We start from the raw sequence: 23948 nt of genomic DNA on the forward strand, positions 1-23948 counted from the left end.
TGGCCCAGACAGGGAGTGAGTGAGGAGGGAAGCAGTGTCTAGGTTAGGGCATCAGGACCAGGGAGAGGATGCAGCCCGCTGGAGGGAGATCAGAGAGAAGCGGCCCACATGATTAATGGGACAGAGGGACTGACTCATGAGGAAAGATTAAAGCGCCCCGAGGAGCTGGGTACAGGATGGACAGGGGCAGATGATAGCAGACTCCAAGTATGTGAGATGGATAAACACCCTGGAGGGAGCAGCTAGCTTCATTAGGGAGGTGAAAACGGGGCCCCACCAGAGAAAGAGAGGTGCTCAGAAAGGGCAAGGGTAGCTGATGGAGGAGCTCAAAAGGTGACGTGAGAGCTGGGGGAAGCTCTAGACTGTTGGAAGGAGAAACACCATGGAAAGGCTGCCATGGAGCAACTCAGGAAAGCCTCATCCTTTTGTCCTGTAGGGCCTTGAAGCTTACCATGGCTGTTGACCTTGGCCCTGAGACATGGCCTTAGAATTATTCTCTGACTTCCATCCTTGTGAGGGAGGCTAAGGAACAATGCCAAAGGGGAGCTCTAAAGAAAGACACACAGAGGAAAACAGAGAAATCCATTTTCCTCCTCTTGGATACCAGTTACTGGCTGTTACAGTCATGTGGAGGCTGTCTTTTCTGAAGTCAGTTTGCTGCCTGACCCTGCCTGTCCCAAGCCCTCCTGAAGCCCAGGGCTGTCCCTTCTGCTGCTGATGCAGTGGAGCAAATCCCAGCTGACCCTAATGTACCCTGCACTCTGACCTGTCAGGCAGTTTGAAAGAGATGGGATTTATTTGAAATGCTACAAACAGATATCAGACTCCAAAGTCAGCTTCCTTCATCTATTCTCTGAAATATTTATTTTATATACTACATCCAAGATAGTCAGTTTACTAAAAACTACAGAGTAACCATCTTCAACCCTGGCTATACATCTTTGAAAATCACCTATGCCTACACCCTCACCCCCCACACACACACCCAGAAATTCTGGTTGAAATGGACTTGGACTGAGAAAGGGAAGGCACCCAAACATCACTATTTTTATCATAAGGTTTTAATGTCTTGGGAAGCACTCCTGAAGAACCGTGTATTTAGGTGTTTACAACTCATATAGTTGTTGTTCTTCCATTTTTCACTGTAACTGCTAACTATATCTTGGAAGATTTTTTTTAAGCAAACTTTTACTGGTTGATCATCTGTATACTTGGCACCTTCCTGGGGCAGGAGTCCCACAGGGAGCAAAAACAGGCCCCTCCTTTTGGGCAGTTTAGGTTCCAAAAACAGAAGACACTTAGAGCAAAGCAGGATGGGCACCTACCATTCTGCACAGTACAGCCCTGCTTGGCTCTAGTCTTGTCTTAGAGCCTGAAATTCCAAGTTCAAATGCTGATGGCAAGTCTCTTCAAATGTATACATGTAGATAACCTTTGCTCTTAGGGCTTGCTGCAACACTTTCTTTAGGAAATTGAAATGCACTTGATAGTTTTAAGGCAATAGTCCTGAGATGTTAATGAATCTCCAAATTCTTGAAGCCATCAGAACGATGATAATCTACGTAGAAGGTCTCACATGGATTGGCAAAACTTTAGGAGTCTATGAGGGCAATTTTCTCTTGATGAGTGTTATTATTTAGGTTGAAATTACTATAGGTGTTTCAATAAAAGAAAGAAGGACGGAAAGATAACTAACAATACTGGTGGTATGCACATATGGCAAAAATTGGGGAGGTTGTTTGCAACAGACTCAAATTTGCAAAACTGCACCAGGGTAAATTGCCTCCCCATGGTGAGTCCAGCAGAGTCTTATGCTTTTGAACTCCTCTAAAGTATAACCATCTAATGAGATCTTTGCCCTGACCGTTTAACTTTCTGAATGATGCTGACATGGCTTCATGGAGAAAAATATAAAGAACTTGTTCTTGTCCTAGTTCTGATGTTCAGCCAAACACCACAGGCCAAATTTTCAAGTCACTTCCTTCACCTCTTTCCTTTGGTACCTTTCTATCGGCAGAGCCAGCATTCACTGTTGCTTTAGGAAACTTTACAAAGAACTACATAATCTCACCAGAGTTCCTGGACACAGAGAAACATTGAAATGTGGACACTAGGGGGCCAGTGAGGCTAAATCACATCATAGTGAAATGACTCTCTTCCAAATACCATCCTCATGACAAGTGCTTTTCCAATGTTATAGTTCAAAAACACATGCACAATCTGTATTTAAGACATTCAAATGCATACAGAAATAGCTGACACAGGAACTGAAGAAATACTGATCTTCTGAGTATATCCCCTACCCCATTTCAGCTTGTGTTGGGGAAAGGGTTATTGTAAGTATATGAATTTTAGAAACTTGAAAGTGACATATCTCAAGATCCATCTGCACTGCATTCAGTTTGTTTTATATCAAGAGTTTTATGAGTACAGATAGCCTTGAGAGTTCCTTACCTGGAAGAAAAAAATGTCTTACATGTATGTTTCACTGTAAATTTGTTCTGATATGCTTATATCAGTCTCTAACTCTGATGAGTAATTTTCAATGACAATCTTAAATAATTGTGTGCAGGGATTTGTGATGCTTTGTTTTATTTATAATTTGTCCCAGCTGTAGGCATTCAGATGAAACTTGAATTTTTCCAAAGGAAGTTCTGGACTGCCAGCAGACAGGTAAGTTATAATCAGCATCTTCAAGTATTAGCCACACTGTTATTATACAGGTGTTCCCCTTTGGATACCTGGAGCAGAAATGTGCCAGATTTCCGATGAATGTTTGTAAAATGAACTGCCTGCTTCTCAGATTACCGTTCATTTCACTGTAAAATAAAGGGCTGTCAGCGTGAGAGCACATGCTGGCCAAAGCAGGGAATTTGCTCCTAGGAACAGAGTGAGTTGTGAGATCAAGATACTGTCCTTCCAAAAAAAGAGTTATCTTTTACTGTTAGGGGCTGTGTGGCTTTCATTGTGACTTTTAATCTCATTGTAAGGCCTGCTTATTTACTTTTGAATCTCTTTATTGCAGTTTAGACGGATTTTCAAATGACTGGGTTTTATATCTGTCTTCTCTAGCCAAGCGGTTTCTCTGGGTTATTCTGCCCTGGAGTGTCTGGGGCATTTTTTTCCCACACTGCTGTGCTGTCTACACTATGAAGGCTCAGTGGTATCTGCATAGTAATTCAGCAGAAATGGCCTAAGTGCATTCATCTGTCCAATTGTAAATGTTGGAAGCATATATCCAGAGGAAATGAGCTCAGCAAATCAAAGAGATACCTGCATGCCCATGTTTATTGGGCACTGTTCACAATAGTTAAGATATGGAATCAACCTAGATGCCCATCCAAGGATGCATGGATAAGGGTGATTTATCATTTCTTAAATTATAATACTTTAGGAAACTATAAACTAAGAACACAGGAAGTTTTTTTAACTCATTGGGAAATAATTTTAAATTAAATAATTACATAATTATATATCTTGTTACCAAAAGACTTGAGAATTAAAAAGATATTATCAATATTGAACGACAACATAAATTAAAATAGATGGAAAAGAGCCAGCCCTCCCAAAAGTGTTGTATATGTCTTTTATATTACTATTTGGAGTCGACACAGATTCTAAAGAACACAGCCAAGTCTCATCTTGAAACATTCCTTTTGAATGAAATTTGTTATTTGCATCACAGGCTATGACTTTGATTGCTAAGTAGCAGCCACAGCAGATGCTGGGATGCCCCCAGTAACATGGTTCCCCTTACTTTCCACCCCTTCCCCCAACAGTGCGCCTCTCTGGATGGCAAATGCTCCATCAGCTGTGATGATGAGGTAAGGTGGTCAAGGGGAGGTGATAGATGGTACTTTCTGACTGAGGGAAAGCCACTATCAGCTGAGCCAGGTCTGACACATTGCTCTGGACCAGTCGCCAAAAAAAAAAAGTTTGCTTTGTTTCTTTTTTCTTCAATTAGATAGTTTGGACAGCACTATTGGAATTTTGACATCTTATTTATAGGAATTAATAGACATGACTATCATTTGTAGCTCACATTATAATTCTCAAAGCTTTCCCCCCATGTCTTAGCTTCTTTACCTCCTCATAACCACCCAGTGAAATAGGTAGTAATTATTGACCCATTTTGATGATAAGAAAACTGAATATGAGGGAAATAAAGTAACTCCATTAATTTCATGTAATAAGGAAACTGCAAATTTAGAGTTGAAAACTGAAACTCAGAATTTTTCATTCTAGGATAGTGCTTTTCTCCTAAAACTCCTCTTTCTCTCTTCCTTCTCCCTCTCCCTCTGTGTCTTTTGGAAGGAGGTTGAATCTCGCATGTCAGTAATAGAAGAAAAAAATATTCTGGAGCCCTAAATCTGTCCATCAGTCAGACTTATGTTTTTAAAACATCCAGTCTGGTGACCCCTCTGCCCCATGCTTTAGAGCAAGTCCTAGGTATCCTTTCTGTCTGCATGTTAGCTAAACATTAGTGAATACATAAACTACACTTTATGAATAATCATATATTTATAATTCTTTTGGATACCGCAAGGATTTAAGAAATCCTAACCAAACATAATTTTAAGCCAGAAAACACAGATTAGAAGTAGATTTCAAAAGAGTAGGCAAAGGAAAAACAATCACATAAATACAAAAGATTGTCTAGAATAAAGTTAAAATAAAAAATGCTCAGTCTCCAACAGTCTGGCTGCCAGTTTAAAAGAAAAATTGTTATCATAATGGTGATCATTGTGTAAGTCACTCCAAAGAGTAAAAGCCAATTAGATTTTCAGTGAAAGCCCAACTTTTTCTGATCATCAGATCAAAATGATTTTTTTCCCCTTAGGAAAAAGCACCCTGTCAAGTTTTGATCAACACCCTTTAGTAAGTTCAGGGATATTGTTCATAGAAGAGCCAAGTGGACCTCAGAGCTCCCTCTGGCTTTAAAATATGAATTATCTTATTGCAGTGCTCAGCTCAAGAACCACAACTCAAGAATGAGTGCTTTTTTTTTTTTGCGGTTAATCAATGGGGCCATGTGTTAAGCTCTTCACTTGCACAGTGGGCTCAACTGCTAACCCTAGTTTACAGTAACAAAACCACAGTTGACTGGTTGGTTAGTTGGTTGGTGAGATGGATAGTAGTTTGAGTAGTTGGTTAATTGATTAATTAGTTGGTTGGTTCCCTGGTTGGTTGGGTAGGTGGGTGGGTAAATGGTTGATTGGTTAGATAGATGGGTAGTTGGTTAAATAATTTGATAAATAAAGCTAGACGTAGTAATCTTCCTACACTTCACACTGTCTCAGTAATCCTCATATAAAAACAAATAGAAATGGGTCCCTAGTTGGAAACCTCCAGTGTACATCTGTTGTTCAATAATTCATTTCATGGGTGGTGTGGCATGGTATAAAGGTATGGAATTAGACCAATGAGCTTCAAATTATAACTCTGAAAATAAATATAAGCCATGTTACCTGGACAATTTTATGAAACTCTCTGTGCCTCAGTTTTCTCAACTACCCAGTTGGGCTAGAAATAGACACTTCACAGAGTAATGGTAAAGAATGAGCAGGAAAAGATATGAAAAAAATACATGGCATAGCTGCTAGCAAATATACACAATCAATACATGTTAGGTCTAAATGAAGGAAGACTTTTCTTCCCTTAGATTAGTGGTTCACTGGGATCTGAAGCCTCAGACCACAATGGTACACACACTGGGCACAGTAAGTGCAGACTGTGATGCCCTTGTTACTACTAATGATCTGTTTTCCACAGCCATTGGGAGAAGCTCATGAGAATGTCATTTAAAGGTTCATATACTTTGAAAATTAAGCCAGGTATGGTGGCTCACATCTATAATCCCAGTTGTGTGGGAGGCAGAGGTGAGAGCACCATGGTCAAGACTGGCTCTAGGCAAATATGGGAGACCCTATCTGAAAAATAACTAAGCAAAAGAGGCCCCAGTACTACCAAAAAAAAAAAAGGAAAAAATTAAACCCTGACTTTTCAACTTGATTTGATGCATAAATGTCCTCAGTTTGTACTTTGAAACTACCAATAATTTTTCTCTTTGACTCTTAAATTTTGGCTCCAGGTAACCAATTGCCATTGTTTTAAATGGGTCTTCCCACCAAGACCCAATTCCATTTTTCCAGTAGACTCTTTTCAAGTGTCATTCTCCTTTCATAACTTTTAATTAGGCCTTTGTCCTTCCAATCCCCAGCTGTCCTCAAGTGATCAGGTCCCCATTAAAAACAACTATGGAGCTCATTAAGTTCACATGCTTCTGGCTTCTCCACTATACGAAGATCTGGATCACTCCCTCAGACTCATCAGATTTTCTTTGCCTTAGGTCTCCTCCACTCCTGTGTCACCCAATCAGTGTACTCCCTGGACCTTGTCAAGAGACAAGCCACTGGACTAGTGGGTAGGGTTGATGTGGCAGATGCCCTCTCACCCTATAAGAGTGCACTTTTAATTGGCCCAGTCAGAGCCTGAGTGATGTGACTTGGAGGACCTGACCATAGGGCTGACCAAAGACTTTGAAGAAGCTCCATTCTACCCAGGGCAATTATTAACTTCAGGGCCCATGAAATGGCAGTTCATATACTCAATCACTCACTTCTTCAAAGGCTATTGACTGAGACCTTCTTAGGGGCTGGTGCTTCATAGCTGACCACGAGGACTTGGAGCTTATTGGATAGCAGGGAGACAAGCATATTTGATGACTAACTGGGGTAAGTGCTATGGAGTAACCAACACACACTGGTCAGGGGAGGCTTCTCTGAGGAGATAAAGTTGAAGTCAGTGGAAGATGGGGGAAGAAAGGACATTGAAGACAATGTCTGAAGTATAAGAAGAGCTTTGTAGGCAGAGAATGCCCCTTCAAGGGCACTGAGGCAAAAGACTTGGTCAAAGCAAACAGGACAGAAGGGAAGATGGAAGGCCATGTCTACCTCCCATCTCAGCCTAACCAAGCTAGTATTTCCTCACCGTGGCCACTCTCTCTGCCCACTCACCTGTTCATCAATCCCCATTTCCTGTTGAGAGCAATAGTATTTTTCAAAGATAGTGAAAAGGAAGAAGGTTGTCCCCTACTGAGGCATTGCAGGAGAAATGAGAGGATCAAGAACTTCATAATAAACTCAGCTCTATTCTCTCTTCCAGAAAAATGGAGATTAGTAATATGTATCAAAAGACTGTTAGAGTCCTTATAGGCATTTCCTTGGACACATGAAAGATGCCTTGCTTTATGACAGGACTAGGAGCAGGGCTACATCCAAGCAGCTGGGTACCTCCATATTGGAGCCACCCATCCCTGCCAGTAGGTAAGTGAAAGGGTCATTTAAATAGCTATCAGGGGAAGGGTCATAAGTGGTCCTACCAAGCACATCTTTCCAAAGTGACTCCTCTGTCATAAATTCTTTCAAAAAGATGGTATTTTGATATGATAGTTGACTTATTAACAAATGATACAGCAAGGTACAGCAAGTGATGGGAAGGAATGGTTAGCCTGTTGTGTAGCTGAAATATTAGGGATCAGATTGGGAGACCTGGAAAAGGGGAATGAAGCTTTACACCTTGTGTGCAGGAGACACAGAGACTCAGGTCTCATCAAATGAAAATGAAAGATATTTCTCTCTCCCTCCCTCCCTCCTTCCCTTCCTCTCTTCGTCATTCCCTGTCTCCCTCTCTCTCCAAGCAAAAGGCATTCTCCAAAACAAAAAGCACCAAAGCTCAGCCAGCCTACCTCCAAAGACCTCTATGAGCTGTGTAAACACTTCCCTTCCTGAGAAACTATAGGATTGTAGCATTAGGTTGCTGATAAAAGCCTAGCAGGTATCCAAGCATCATTGGCTGAAGGAATGTGAGCACACCTTCTTTGAGGACTTACTGTTCACTAGGCATTGTGCTCAGCACTTAGCATTTACCTCCCACTGAATCTTCTCAATCACCCTGTGGGGTTGTTGTTGCTATCTCCTCCCTTCCATGAAGGAAACTGAGACTCAGAGGGTTCAAAGACTTTGCTCAAGGTCACAGTGATAACAAATGTCAGAGCCTCTGATCCTAAAGCCAGTCACTTAGTCTTACGCTGATATGGCCTTTCAATTAACACTGGTAGTTGGCCCTGTACCTTCTCACTCCTGGCATCCTTTTCTTCCAGGATATAACTACCCAGTTCCCATGATGGGATTTGGGCTTTAACCACTTGTATCTGCCTTTGTGGACCATAGTAGGGCTTCTCTGAGCAATATTGAATCAGCAAATCATTGTGGAAAAAAAAATTTTTTTTAACTCAACTTTTTTCTGCCTCTCCCCCTCCCTTTCTCTATCTCCACATTTTAAGAACACCCTCATCCTGAGCTGTTTTGCCAAAGATGGCCATGGAGTAGGCACTTACATATACATCAGAATGTGAAACCCCCACCTTCTCCAAGCCCTTCAGTCTGTTAGTGCCAATGGGGGACCCAATGTTAGACAGGCATCCTCCAAAATGCTGGGCTTAATTTGGGGAAAAGTAACAGAGTGAAGGAAAGCTTGAGATATATCTCCTCTTTTTCCTTTCACTGGAGGGGCAGCGTAGGGAAGGCAATTGAATATTATGTATTTGTAAAGTGATGTAGAGGAAACAATTGATGAGACTGATTAATTCTGTCCTGGCTGATCCATATGCTCAGTCCTTTGCTCCCTTAATCCAGTGGGCTGATTCCACTCTACTGCACTTCTCAGTAGTAATTTAATCCAAGTGGTTGTTGATGGGTAGGTCTGTTTAGGAAGTCATCTGGTCACTAAATTTGCCTCTCAGTGTTTACAGGTAGAGAACACAGTATTGCCTGTAATGAAAACTTAATGATACCTTTCAGATACAGTGACCCAGGTCCACATTAGTGACACAGCAACCAACTTTTGACCTATGACTTTCCCAGAGATTTATCAGTCCCATTGTTGGTAGTACTTGTTTCTTGCTTAATAAGATGACCAAATATTTTATATTCAGCATAACCTTAAAATTGAAACTTAACAAGGCATATTCTCTGTTTCCAGTTCTCATCCTAGAATCCTAATGGAAGGAGGGAAAGGTACCTTTTAAAATTTGTTAACTAGAAACATGGTCCAAAAAAGAAATGTCATTTTCTCATGCATTTCAATTTTCTCAGTATAGAAGAAGCAAATGCTCTTCCCTGGCCTGTGCCCAGCAGTGCATGTCCAGCATGCTGGAGCACAATATGAGGCACTTTTGGAGGAATGTTAGCCTAGGCACATTGTCCTACGTGGGTCTTGTCAGCCTTTCTTTGTTCCTCTTCCCATCCCCATCTGGTAGGATGTAGACTAATCTAACCACACAATGAGTAGATCATTAAGTATACTTTTAAAGTCTAGCCTATTATAGCCTTGTTTGTCTTCTTCCATAGATTTTTTTCTTAGCAGGTGGTGGGTACATATAGAAACCCTCTCAGCTATGTCAGACGAAGTATCTTGACTTCAGATATTAGCTTAATAATCTCTGTGCTCTGGGAGCCCACGAATTATAAATGTAATCAGTACTACCTTACCAAACTGACTTAACACCAGTTGCTTTTGTTTTATTTATTTGTAGCCATAAGAGTAACACCCCAGGCACTTGGTACGGTGCTGGTCTGGCTGATTTTTCTATCATTTGTTGTAGTGACCTTCGGTACTAAGGCAGACAAGATCTGTCATTAGCTCTCTGTAGGTTAAGGGATTACATTTTTCCAACAAAGAAAGATTTCTATGAGTAGGCTGGACCCTGAGACCCTAACTATGTGCTGTTGTCTTCTGGAAGGCAGAGGAGTCAGCCAATATCAGGAGTGTGGACTTTGAAGTCATGTAGCACTGGGTTCAAGTCTTGATTGCTTAGCTGTGGTTACAACCTTGGGGAAGATCTACCTCTGGGCCTCAGTTTTCTCTTCTGTCTCAGAGGATAATTACCTACTTGACCTCTGAAAAGGAAGGCTTGGATGGGCTCTAATTGCCATTCCATTCTCCTCCTCCACTTCCCTTTTCTTCTCCTTTCTCTTTCCCTCCTCTTCCTTATCTTTTTCTTCCTGACAATCATGTTTTATGAAAAACTTCTTTGTGTGTTACTTGTCATCTGGTGTTTTCCCAGGCTTGCCACCCTCCATTTTACAGCTTGGTTTTCTAAGTTCTATGTTGAAACAACCTCGGCCCTGGTTCTAGAACTCTCCCTCTGTTTCTTCCACTCCAGAAAGAGAGAATCAGGTACACACCTGAGAAAAGAGTCTGCCAGTGGCCACCCAGGGCTGGCCACTGCCAAGAGCACAAAGGTCCTCCTATCCGAGAAGTGACGTCAGGGAAAGATACGGATGTTTATACAGCTAATAATGAAAAGTTTTGTTGAGGCTTTGTTCTGAAGTACAAATTGTGAAAATAGCTATTTAACAAATCCAGGTTATAGTTATAACTGTAGCCTATTTTTCAAACAAAGAAACAAACTTAGTCGGGTTTGGGAGCCAGGCATTTGGTGTTTCCAATAAAATTATAAAATGGCACAATATAGAATCTTTTATATCTGATTTTTCCAGAGTGATTACAAAGAAGGTCAAATATAGTGAAGGGCCTGACCAGTTTTCCCAGAAACTTCCCTTGGTCCCTTGCTTTTAAAATCATTCTTTTTGGAAACACTTCTTACATTTTAGCTGTGGGGATTTTTTTCCTTCTTTATGTGTCTACTTCTGACTGACCCTGAAGTGCCAATGGACTTCATGACATGCCAAGATTCTCAAATGCTCTCTATCATTGATTTGCCTTATTCCTATATTGTATTGCCCAATATTTACAACATTAGACAAAGGTTTTGCAAGAATTCTAATTGGTTAGGGATCTTTGGGCAAGAAGTAATTTTATAACTAGTTATTTGAGGACAGGGCTATGATAACTTTTGACTCCTTGTACAACTATGAGGAATTGGGTAGTTAATATCTGAATATGTAGTCCACTCCTATACTGAACACTTATTTTGAATGGAGGGTAAGTGCCTTGCTAGTGTCTTTTATCTGCAAAATGAAAACCATCAAATCACTAAGCATATATGGATTTATCTGATACAACCCAATGTTGACTTGGGTGACACTCATTGCAGTCCTGCTATAATCTAAGACATTGCTGTCCAAACTAATTTTTGCACAATAATGAATATCTCCAAAAGCATAGTCACTAGCCAGGTATATGTGGAACACTTGGAATGTGACTCATGGGACCTATGAGCTGAAGTTTTAGTTGTCTTTAATCTTAATCAAGTTAACATTAAAGTTAAATCTAAATGTACATAAAGCTTGTGGTCACCATATTGGAAGCACAGCTCTATGAGCTTGCTTCCATAATTCTGTCTCCTAAGGATGCAGAGAGTTTATCAAGATTCCCTCTAGGACCAAAGTAGTGTCCCTGAAGTCAAGAGTTTCTGCAAATAGCAAAAGTATAAAAAGAATACCCAATTCATTCATCTGATGACTTAGATAACTAAGACAAGTTTGTTGTTCTCCAAAGAAGCCAAGTAATCTAGAAAAGGTACTGATAGGGCTTTTAATTTTCTGTCCATTCCATACAATCACTATCTAGAAATAAAAGTGAGACCTTTCCATCTACTCACTGCTGTCTTTTTGTGCCCAACTAAAACCAACCCTATGCAAAGGCTAATGTCCCAGCTAACCCCAGCCCTGTGGTGGCCTGGAGCTAGGTGGAATTTAGCTCAGGGTAAAGATATGTTACAAATTAAATGTTGCAGTAGGTATGTAAAGCTGCAATAAATAGAAACTAAGTTACATCAAGGACGGAATTAAGCCTTAAATTTAAACTCCACAGCACTGTAATTAAAATTTAGCCTGTAGCAAACCATTCACTTGAGATTAAAGGAGCGTGGGGGAAGCAGAGGTTCAGGCTTACCTTGCTTTTGACAATTTATAAGTCTGAGCTACCAAGAGCTAACAGCCCTGCCCCCAAATCCAGCTCCCAATTAAAAACACAGTTTGAAAACCTTTAGGAGGCCTGAGGGGCCCCTTTTACTGAAGGCTGCCCCTTCCCCCCTGCCTCAGTCCATGAACAAATTAAAAAATATTACCTGGTCCCCTGATGGTCCTCTGAGCTGACACGGTGTTTTCATTAATACATCATTAGAGTAATGACATTGTGCTGGCATTTGGCTTTCCAAATAGCCTGCACTTCAACCACCAAAAACACAGGTTCAGGGGCCTCTGAACGCTTTGTTCCTAGGAAAAATTTAGGTCCTATAAAGAAAAAAAAAAAAAAGGAAGACACGCTAATTCATCATTTTTTAATGCATATTCATTTTATCCCAATTTGAGTCGTTCAAGGCTTGATTGGTGTTGTGTCTGTTCATTTTGCAGACTCAACCCTGGGGTTAACTTAACCATGGCCTTAACTCACAGAGCCAGCATGCCTTTTCCATTCCCTGATTTCAGTTTCCCTCCCCCTCAAAAATGAGTTTCTCTGAGGCTGGAAGTACGTCATTGCATGTAAAAGCAGTCTGAGGACCAAAAATTGAAACTGTGGTTTTTTATTTTCTAGACTGTGAACTGTTACCTCATAGACAATAATGGGTTTATTCTGGTGTCTGAAGACTACACACAGGTGAGTGAAAAATCCTTCAACTGAACGCAAGGTTCTCAGAATGAGCTAACAGCAGGATGGGGGAAAAGTACGGAGTTAAAACCTGGAGACAATGATCTATATGTAAGAGGCAGAAGATTATAAACCTTATTCCATCCCTCTAAGAATGCCACAACCTACTTCTAAGCAGGCTCCAAAGAGTTTTACTTACCACTGGGGGGAAGTGGGGTGTGCTGAGCCCAGGGTCTGTTCTCTTACTCATAAAATGTTCCATTTATAGAACTCTGCCTCAGAGTTGTCTGTGCCACATAAAGAATTTTGCCTGAAGGGTGGAGGTGCCTTAAAGAGTTTGGGCAACTTTAAGGAGATTTTGTCCTTGTGACAGTTAACTTAAACACACACATACACACACATACATACATACATACATACATACATACACACACACACACCCCTACATATTTATTGTTTATGGCTTTCATTCTCATTTTTGCTGTTTAAAAATCAGTCAACTAAGTTGAAGGATTAACTTGGGATCTCAACAATGAGGGACAAGTGTCCGGAGATAGACAAGGACTATTCTCCATTTGATTGGGCTATGTGCAATGTGAGGGTGGGAGGGAGAGAGAAAGCAAGCAAGCTGTGAGTCTGAGCACAGGAATCTCCACTATTTGGAAATCCAACTGAGAGTTAAAGTCAACAGCATTGCAATAGTGAAATAAGTTTTTCCATTTAAAGTTTCTGCATACAGGTTTTTCCGGCAATTAGAAATTCAAATAGCATATTAAAATAAGGTAAAATACAAATTTAACAGTTGAGCATAGTAAAGTAATATTAGTAGGAGTTCCCTTCTATAACTAGTCTTGGGATCAGTGGCGCTTTACCTAATTGATCTGGGCCTTCAGATAGACTCTATAAGTGAGGAGGGTGAACTCTGGAAGATTTCTTATACCTCTGATAGTTTAGAATACTAATATTTTATAATGAACTCCCTTGGGAATAATTTAAAAGTATGTAGGAGTCAGCAGTGCAATAGGTCAATTAGTGCTTAATAAGTTAGTTGTCTTGAATGTGTCTCTTTCGCCTCTGAGCTTAATGGCTTCTTCATTCACAAACAGCACCTTCAGGAGACTTAGAGGAATTGTGCTTCCTCTTATCCACGAGACTATTGCAGGATTTTAAATTTGCCTTTGAGATTTAAAATGCCCACGCAGTCTCCTCCAATGCTGAATACCATAGACAACTGGTGGATATTGGGTCTGATGAATGAGCCCTCGAAACAAAGCTGAAAAGTCCATTGGCCTATGGTCACATGCCCATTTGGCTGGGAGGGAAACCCGAGAAATTAAACAAGCTATGCAGTGAGACCCCAAATTAATCTCCTGGAAGGAGGAACTCTATCCTTCTGCCATAGGCACCAAAGGCTGAGATAGGACCTGGTCCTGGGGTTCAGGAATGATGAGTAGATGTCTTCTGTGGTGAGCCTGGACTAGCCAACAAACCACTGAAATAGGAAATAACAACTCTAACAAAGCCATGACTGCTGCAGGAGTCCTTCTCTCTCTCTCTCTGTCTCTCTCTCTTTCTCTGTCTCTCTCTCTCTCTCTCTCTCTCTCTCTCTCTCTCTCTCTCTCTCTCTCTCTCTCTGGATAGGCTTGCAACATTACTCAGAAATCTTGCCAGCCTGCTCGGCCTGGGCTTGTTTGATGTTGTCTGGCTTCCTGTACCCCAATTAGGTTAATTCTTGTTCATCTAACAACCAGTTCCATTGACACTGGCATATTTACCCACATGAAATACAAATGTCCTTGCTCTTAGCATATGCCCACAGAGTTTGCAAAAGTTTCCCTCTAGTGAAAAAGGAAGTACTTGATATTCAGAGAAATGTTATTTCCTTCTTCTGTATCTCCTTCCTGACTGTTTTGATGAAGTGTGTACATTTTCCCCACTGTCTGGAAACCCTCGGTAGTGTGGTTGAAGTTGTTCAGTTAGTTGCAATGAAATCGGGGCTTAGTTAATACAATGCCTAAGGAATGTAAATGATTTATTTGGACAATTATTGTAATAAACCCACACACAAGCTATGATTCCTCAGTGCTATCTACCAAGAGTAGAGATGGATTCTCTACTGTCCTACTCAGGCTCATTCCAAGGTCTGGCAGAAGAAGGCTATTGCCACAAGTCTGGCTCCTCTGCAGAGCATGTACCCTCTGCCATGTAACACCTCCATCTCAGTGGATCTGGAACTCTGGAGAGACTGCATAAGGATGTTAATCTTTCATTCCATCATTCCAAAGTTTGTGAATCCCAGCCAGCAGTGAGAACTAGATTCACTGAAGTTTCAGCCTGGCAATGATCTGAAGACAGCCCCAGATGCAGGGGTAGGCCATTAGAAGTCCGATGGGCCATGCTGTCTCTCCAAGGGGCTGGTCAACATATTAACATATTCTTGGTCAACATATTAACAACTGATGGACCAAATGAGAGTGTTCCTCAGAAAGTGATTGTGAGAATGAATGGATTCTCAACTGCAGGAAATTTATAGTGCCTAGGAAGTAGACCACTATATTTCCCTAAATAGGTCATCTAGGAATTATAGACAGTTCTTTTTATTACTGCCTAGAAAGCCCTTCCATAGGCTCACTCTGTGTGTATGAAGTAGCATTTTAATCACAAAGGATTATGTGCAGATTAATTCCTATTCCATCCAAGGATAATTGGGTGTGTGTGTGTGTACACTTGTGTGTGTATTTAATTTCAGCATTCAGCACATGTTATGCAACACCTCCATCCACCATGTATTCTGGGGACATTCCCATCTGCTCACTAGTTTGTTCTGTCACCCCATAGCTTCTCATGACTGTTACCACCTTTTCCACTTTTCTGTAACAGGAATCCTAAAAACCTGCTCTGTTCCAGGACACAGACTGTGTCTATTTTTGTTTGTTCTCTGCTGTTTGGGTGCATTACTTATCCACACTTCCTTCCATGTTATCTTTTCTTTCCTACAGACTGGAGATTTTTTTGGTGAGGTTGAGGGAGCAGTGATGAACAAATTGTTAACAATGGGCTCCTTTAAAAGGTAAGGATTTTATGACCCCCTGAGTCCCCACCCAAAAGTTTACCTAAATAAAATAAAACAAACCAAGGTCAAAAAAAAGCAAGCCCAGACTTGACCCCATAGCTGGTTTCCACTTGTGTTCATGCTCCAGAAGATCTTGCTGAAATTCGATGCCTCAAGCACAGCTTTAAGAGTCTTAGAAACTCAGCTCACAATGAGTTTCCTGTTCATCCAGTGCCCAGCATGGAATTTACTGGAGGTGAGTCCCAAAGTGGGAGTCAGACCTAAGCAAGTCACTGTGAAGAAGTAGGAAAAGCTCTTAACCAGGTTAATCTCCCTAACAAACCAGGGGAACATCCTGGGAATCTGAAATTCAGGGATCCAAGGTGATATTTTGAGAGTTATTGACACAATTTTAGAAATCAAGGGAAAGTTCTCAAAACCTTCTCCTGGTGGATGTAAATTTAAGTCTATTGCTGGAATAAAACTCAGAGGAGGCCAAATTTCATAGGTGGCAGGACAACTCACTTGATTGTAAGAACTCTCAGTGATCCCAAACAGAGCTTAAGTAGGACAACTTCTTCCTCGACCCATTTCCCTCAGGGTCAGGCCAGCCTTGCTTTGGGGAACATCAAAGCCTATGGGAAAAGCCATCACTCCCTGAGATTCGGGTGTCAGAAGGTCTCCCAGGAGCTCTGTGCAGCTCCCTGACCTTAGCCTCCCAGGAAGAGGGATGGCCTTTGAAGTGGAGCTTTAATGGGCACATTTGATGCTGTTAAATATATAATAGCAGGAAATGCAAGGATGGTCCTCCAGCCTTCCTGAGATCCATTGTGCATGTGCTGCTAGGAGGGAAAGCAGGCCCGGGTTCATCACTCCCCCATAGCTGAATGGCGAGGAAGTGTTAGCTCAGGAAGTTGGACTTTTCAAGCCAGTCAACAAGACCAACTGAGCGCTATGCTGAAAGCAAGGAATTCAAAAATGATGACCCAGTTTTTGAAATTCCACAGCTTGTTTGTGCCAGAAGGGAGGGAAGAAAAGAAATGATAGAAAAGCTGGCAGGAGGCCAGCACTTCTGTGATCTCTGACACAGTTGCTCCCAGGCCTGCCTATAACGGATATTCACTCCTGCTGAATTCCCTCCAAGCAATCCAAATGCAGCCTTCTTGGTTGCTGGGAGTCATTGTAACTCATACTTGAAAACTGCTTGGACCTGGCCTTGGGCTTCTGGGGAATTTTCTATGGCTTCTCTAAGCTTCCCACAGCAGCTTCTGGATTTTCTGCCATTCAGGGCAGCACTGATTTTTCCTATCTTTGTGTGGAGGTGTATGTTAACTTCTTTTCAACTCGATAGGGGGAGGAGACAAAAGGTGAAGAATAATCACACACATGTTTTTCATTTGAAAGAATATTTTTCAATTCTTTTACAAACTCATTTCCTCCCTTCCTTCATTTCAAACCATTTGATGGGAAAAAAAGAAAGATTGTAATAGAATTTAAAAATTTTGGTCTCCTTAATGTGGGTGAAGTATGACTGGCATGAATCTAGAGCTTTCTTTTAATATAAGAGTAGTAAATATATTTGAGATAAAGGAGCGGCTGAGGCTTTACTCAATTATGACTGTCACACAGGAGCTCTCAGGTAGGAGCTAGTTGATGAACCTCGTGAGCTCATCAAGACCAAGTGAGCTATTTTAAATTTGAGTTTTGTAGTCAGACTGAGCTCAAATCCAAGCTCTGACAATTACCAGCTACAAGATTTAGAATAAATCAAGTTACCTCGCCAAGCTTTGGTCCTTATGTGGAAAATGAAGATGATGATAATTACTTCAGAGGGTTGCTGTTAGACATAATGAGATAATAATAAGCACAAAGTCTTTAGTACAGTACCTGGCATATATTACGGGGTCAGTAATTACCAGCTGACACTGTGACTTTTGTTGTGGATCCTGGTTCCATGTTGGCTTTGCTTTCTGAGTGGCACCAGATGATGCTCCTACATGCACCTATGCTTGACACCTGGTGATGGGTCACTACTGTGGAAATGCTGCAGTCCTTGAAATTAAATTCAGGTACGGTGGCTCTTTCTTGCATGCCACAGCCTTACCTGTGGAGAGTGTAAGGCTGATAGTCCTTCCTTCAGAAAATATGTGCGTTTCAGAAACATTGAAAGGAGGTATCTGAAAGCAACTGCCAGCCCTCTGAGACAGAGCTGTCACTATTCCAGACACAGGGCCCCTGGAGGCTGGGTTGCTTTGGAGATAAAGTTAGGCCAGGTAAATCACAGGGTCAGTTTGCTGAGCTGACCTCTCAGAGTCTTGGATAGTATTGGCTGACACAAGGCTTCCTGATTAAATCAATTTGTTTCTGTGCCAAAGAATTGAATTTCATACACAAGAGTTCTAAAAACCATCTCCTCTGAAAAGTGCTCACACAGGTTGTCCCCATCACCATCATCCTCCCTGTGGCTCTCCCCTGCTCCATCCTTGCTGCTCCTCTCTCTGAGGAAAGGAGGTGATGTGTGATTAAGTGGTAGTATTCTGACCACTGACCTGGTGACCCAGTGACATTCTACCTGGCAGTGCCATAGAGGGAAAGAATGTGTACTGCTGGGGCTGCAGTATAGCCTGGGAGGAGAACATTTGACTCCCGAGGGCAAATGAACAACTCAGGAGAGTTTGGAGAAAATTCCACAGTAGTGTGCGAAACTATCTAAGGGCAGCATTGGTTGCTCTTGGTCACTTTAGCTGAGTCTTTGGCCCTCAGCTTACCTATCACCTACTCTCCAGGGGCCAGATAACAGAGCAGAAGCTCCAGCAGTATGGAAGTAATAGTGCTACCTTCCCTAGCACCTGCCACACACCAGGCTGGGTGTCGTGTCAGATCTGGCCTCCTACAAGCCTCTAACAACTCCATGAGATAGATAGAAACCAAGAACAGTTGGAAAAATAGTAGGGCCCAGTGCAAACTGGAAATGTGGGGCCCTTGTTCAAAAGTCTCACCGGACATGGTGGTGCACAACTGTAATCTCAGCTACTCCAGAGGTGGAGATCAAGAGGATTGCCAGCTCACGCAAAAAGTTAGTGATGCTCCATGTCAAACAACATCCCAGGCATGATGGAATAAGCCTATAATCCCAGTACGTGGGAGGCATATGTAAGGGAATCACAGTCTGAGGCCACTGTGGCTAAAAACACAAGACCCTGTTTAAAAAAATAATTAAAGCAAAAAGGGCTGGAGGTGTGGTTCAAGCAATAGAGCACCTGCCCAGCAAGCACAAGGCCCTGAGTTCAAACCTCTGATATCATAAAAAAATAAATAAATAAAGAACCTCAACAATTTCTAGACACAGCAGAACATCAAACTAAACGTGGGTACTTCTAAGTATAGGGCTGTGCAGTGACACAGGTCACAGACCTGTGAAGCCAGCCTTGGGTATAAATGTGTCACATACTTATTTTATATATGGAAATTACAAGGTTTGGAAAGATTAAGAACTCGCCATAAGTCTCTGTGTATCCCAGCTGGATTTCAATAGCCAGCAGTCTGAACACAGGGAATTTTCTGGCCTCCACCTTTTACTTGGCTCTCTATCCAACAGTGCTGTTATATACGGTGCTTCCTGCAATTGCCTTGAGAGGTGAGTGACTGTGAGGAAGGTGCTCGCTCAGCAGTGTCTTATCTGGATCATGCACTTCCAGGATGGGAGGCCAGTGAGTGATAAGATCACCCACATTTCTGAGAGTTGAAATTGACATAGCATTAGACCAAGCTATGTCTCCAGGCTGCACTTGTTTTCTACAACACCATGTGCCTGGTCAGCTTTTTGTGCTCCAAACACAGAACTTTAAATACTTCTTGGTTCTTATCACTGAAAATAAATGGGCTCCCTCAGTAGTGACTCATTTAGAATTCCTGTTTTCTTTTTTCACTCATGTTCATGTCTAGGTTTTATATTTCCACACTCTGTGGTTCTCTTCACTGTCATTGGCCATGACATTGTCCCTCTTGGAACTACTTAAAAGAAAATCTAGTTTCAAAATTATTTTATTAGAATTCATTCCCCCACCCTTACCCTTAGGAATTCAAATTTAGTTGTCAGATATCCAGGGAGAAGTAGAAAGCAATACAGTTAATCATAGGAAAGAGTTCAAGGTTCCTGATGGGGCCTCTGGGATATTGTGGTTTGGACATAAGACTTCAGGTTGAGCTTCAGATTCCCAACTGTGGCTCTGAACAGATTTCTCAATCTCTCCAACCTAAGTAACTTCATAATCAAAATCTCCTTGTTGGATTTTTCTGAGAATTAACTAAAATAAGAAATGTGAAAATTCTTTTCCAATTATAACACTATTGCCATCAAGAGGTAAGATTAGCTTTTGAGTAAGAGTTCCAAATACCAGAGATCTTCTTTACTTTCCTCCTGTTTGGTCACCATCAACCCCCAAAGGTGGCTACGACATAGCTGTTACTTCTATAGTACAGCATCAGGGTTGACTGATGGACCTGGATTCTGTTGTGTATTCACACTTCTTGGGGTAGGGGAGGCAATTAAAACACACTGATGGTCAGGCTGCACCCCAGGAGATTCATACTAAACTGGTCCTTGGAAGGAGCCCAAACACTGGTGCTCTTTCCATGTGTCCATGTGATTCTCCTATGAATCGGGGTTAAAATCACCTGGCCACTAGGCTAGCCATGGCCTGCCTAGCTCAGTAGTGGCCTGAGTTTTGGCCACTTTCACTCACTAACTTTTAGTTTTCCCTGAAGCAAAATAGGACTAAAGAAAGTATTCATATACCTGCAAGTAAAGTGTGTCACTGAGGGGTTCCTGCTTGAGGGTGCATGGGTGTAATAGCCTGTCCTCCTGAGTCTGAGAGCTCAGTCTCCTGCTTGGAAACCCCCAGGTGTGACTGAGGAGAGAATCCTTGCAGGGCACAACCAGCAGGTACAATGGATCATATCACAAGAACAGAGGCTTGTGCAAGACAACTCTAACCAGGCCTTTGCTTCCTCTGGTTCCTCTGTCCCTCCTCCTTGTTTTGGACCTCCAGACCTTCAAGAAAACAAATAAAATATCTGAACTGATCCCTTCCAAGACAGAAAGCCCCCAGACCAACTTTCTGAGATCTATTTCTTGGATTGTTCTCCATTATCTGTATCCTTCCCTTAGACTGCTTGGTGGTAGTTTACCATCCCCACCCCCACCCCAAAGGCTTCACGGGAACTTTCTGGTACCACCCATGCTAGAGTAAAATACCAAGCACAGAGATGGCAAGAACAAAGCTCAGCCTTCGTGTCAGGAAGGCATCCTGCTACAGCCATACATACCCTGAGCAAGTTTCTGGAGAAATAACAGGTCTTCCCCTCCTCCTCCTCCTCCTTTGCCTCCCTTCCCACCTGTGAGTGACAGAACACAGCTTACTTGAGTTCTGCCGAGTTGGACTCTGTCCTGAATATGAGGTCCGTGGTTAGAGGGACAAGCATGACTTTTAGGACATTTGAGCCAAAGAAATGGAATATATTCAATATTGAACATTAAAATGAACTTGATATGGAGCCCAAGGAAAGATCAAGTCTTGAAAAAACAGGGAAAGAAATAAATTCTTATTGAAGGTTCAAAAAGTGCTATTTTTTATTGTTTTATTATTCATATGTGCATACAAGGCTTGGGTCATTTCTCCCCCCTGCCCCACCCCCTCCCTTACCACCCACTCTGCCCCATCCCTCTCCCCTCACCCCCTCAATACCCAGCAGAAACTATTTTGCCCTTATTTCTAATTTTGTTGTAGAGAGAGTATAAGCAATAATAGGAAGGAACAAGGGTTTTTGCTGGTTGAGATAAGGATAGCTATACAGGAAGTTGACTCACATTAATTTCCTGTGCATGTGTGTTACCTTCTAGGTTAATTCTTTTTGATCTAACCTTTTCTCTAGTTCCTGGTCCCCCTCTCCTATTGGCCTCAGTGCTTTTAAGGTATCTGCTTTAGTTTCTCTGCATTAAGGGCAACAAATGCTAGCTAATTTTTTAGGTGTCTTACCTATCCTCACCCCTCCCTTGTGTGCTCTCGCTTTTATCATGTGCTCAAAGTGCAATCCCCTTGTTGTGTTTGCCCAGTGCTATTGTTTTTATCAAATACAAAAACCTTGAGGATTTGCTCTGGGTATTTTGCTCTTACCAAACATTCCTGAGGTTTCTGGGATGGTCAGAGTTTCTTCCTTTTCTTTGTATATCTAATTATGCTCAATTGAGTCACCTGGTCTGTGGCTCACTGGGAAATAGACTATTTCCTAACTGTTTGATTTTGGTTTGTAGCTATCCATAGCGCCTGTCTTTCTTGCCCATTGTCATTCTCCTTCTCCTCTTTCTCCTTCTCCTCCATCTCCTTCTCTGAAGATACAGAAACATGGAGATTATAATGAAACTTTCTCCCTTTCTCTCTCTCTTCTTTCATTGTTGTCCTGTGCTTTGGGCCCGTATGGGTTGGTATGTGTGTACAATATGCCTGGGATTTTCCCTATCTAAGGCCATTCATATTTTCCCCATAGGCCTGGCAAATATTCCTGTCACCCCATCCCACACATTCATTAACATGGTTGACTTGTGTAGAATTAATTCCCTGTGGCAGATCTTTTGCTGTTGAAATCACCTTTCTAAAAGGTGCACTTCTAGGTAGAATTCATGACTTGGACCCTTTCTACCCTGTCGGTGTGGTGGAGCTGGGCACTTTCTCCGTCTTTGTACTCATATTACATGTCAGCCAGTGCCCTGGCCTTGGGGTCTAGAGAGTGTAAAAGAGAAATCTGTTATGTTTGGATGGCTACTCTTCTTTAATGCCAACTGCCTCTCCAAAGTTTAATACTCAACAACTCATGTAATTAGTGTAATGCCTTCTTGGCTTCCTGTTGACCTGACCATTTCCATAGAAGTATTATGTCAGAGGTGGCATTGAAGGGAAAAAGGAGATAGATTGGCTTGGACAAGTATATTTCTGGGCCAAACTTTCTGGAATGCAGAGATGTGGAGATTGCAATGGCCCATTCTATAAAATCCTAAAGCTGCTGATGGACAATTCCAATGACAGCAACAATGACTGCCCTCATCTTCATCATCATGGCAGCGTGTCTCAGTTATTGAGTACTAACTGCAGGCAAGGTATATTGCAAGCAGTTGACATGCATTTCCTTAATTCACATAACTCTGTGAGATATGTATTGTCATCATTCCCATTTGACACAAGGGGAACCAAAATGAAAACTCTATGCATTTTAGTAACTTGTCAAGTTCACCCAGAGCAATGAGTAAGGGGGATGGAATTTGAACTCTTGTCTCTCAGACTCCAGAAGATGTTTTCCTAATCTCTACTGATCTTTTTCCATGGTTGGAACATTGATAAAATTCTCTGCAGAAATATTTACATTTACATTTCTGCTTGTTCTGCCTCAAGTGATAATGTAATTTAAAAATACTAATTTGCAGGCCCCATAATAGTCATCATGGGCCTAGAACTACAATTTATTTCCTACATTCCTACAAGTTGACTTTTAAACTCAAGGTTACTTAATGGTTAAGATAGTTGCTGAGTTCTGGCCATATCTGCAATCCAGTCTGGCAGATGGATTCAAGGAACTTCAAAAGGTTCAAAAGGCCAAGTTTTATATCATCTACTAAAATTTAATTTAATAATTTTATAAACTTATTAAGTTCCCACTCATATAATACTTCTGCTTAATCACATGGCCTTATTTCACTACATGCCCTGGGAAATATGCATATCAAAAAGTCAGGGTCCTGCTTGTCAGAAGAGAAGACTAGGTATCAGGTGACTAGTAAGAGTCTCTACCACATCCAGCATGCCCAGTTTGCTTCAAACCACAGAGCTCCTCTAAATATTGAGCCAGGCTTCTTAAATTATCCACTGCAGAAAAGCAAAAGATGGGCTGTGTTCACAATTCCTAGTCTTCCCCATGAGTCATATTCCCAAATGCAGCCTGAACACACTCATAGCCACCATTTAGCTCACCTCTCTGTGTGCCTGTCTGACCAAGACAATGAAAGAAGGACCACTCAGTAACACCTATTAGGTTATATTGACCCTTAGTGACATGCCCTGTTCTGCTGTCAGCATAGCACAGCTTTATTGTAGTGCAGTTGGTAGGAAATACAGACATGGCCTCATGAGCGTGGCACAGTCTCAGGATACTCCTCCAGCATCCGAGTTTCTCTTCTCAAATGGGATTTCTAGTAACTCATTCCCAAAGCAGAATTCATCTGTTTACTTCT

At 41.7% G+C, this 23948-nt stretch overlaps 1 protein-coding gene across 4 annotated transcripts in view; it reads left to right on the plus strand.

Annotated features, from left to right (window-relative positions):
• Nucleotides 1-23948, plus strand: part of Cacna2d3 (calcium voltage-gated channel auxiliary subunit alpha2delta 3) — a 903262-nt gene that overhangs the window by 800875 nt on the left and 78439 nt on the right. For all 4 annotated transcript variants that reach the window (XM_074043965.1, XM_074043966.1, XM_074043967.1 and 1 more), the window contains 4 exons: nt 2612-2673; nt 3780-3824; nt 12562-12624; nt 15615-15685. In XM_074043965.1, coding sequence (XP_073900066.1) covers nt 2612-2673; nt 3780-3824; nt 12562-12624; nt 15615-15685 — 241 coding nt within the window. The remainder of the gene's footprint in view (nt 1-2611; nt 2674-3779; nt 3825-12561; nt 12625-15614; nt 15686-23948) is intronic.

Source organism: Castor canadensis, chromosome 10 (genome assembly GCF_047511655.1).
Source record: "Castor canadensis chromosome 10, mCasCan1.hap1v2, whole genome shotgun sequence".
Lineage (NCBI taxonomy): Eukaryota > Metazoa > Chordata > Mammalia > Rodentia > Castoridae > Castor > Castor canadensis.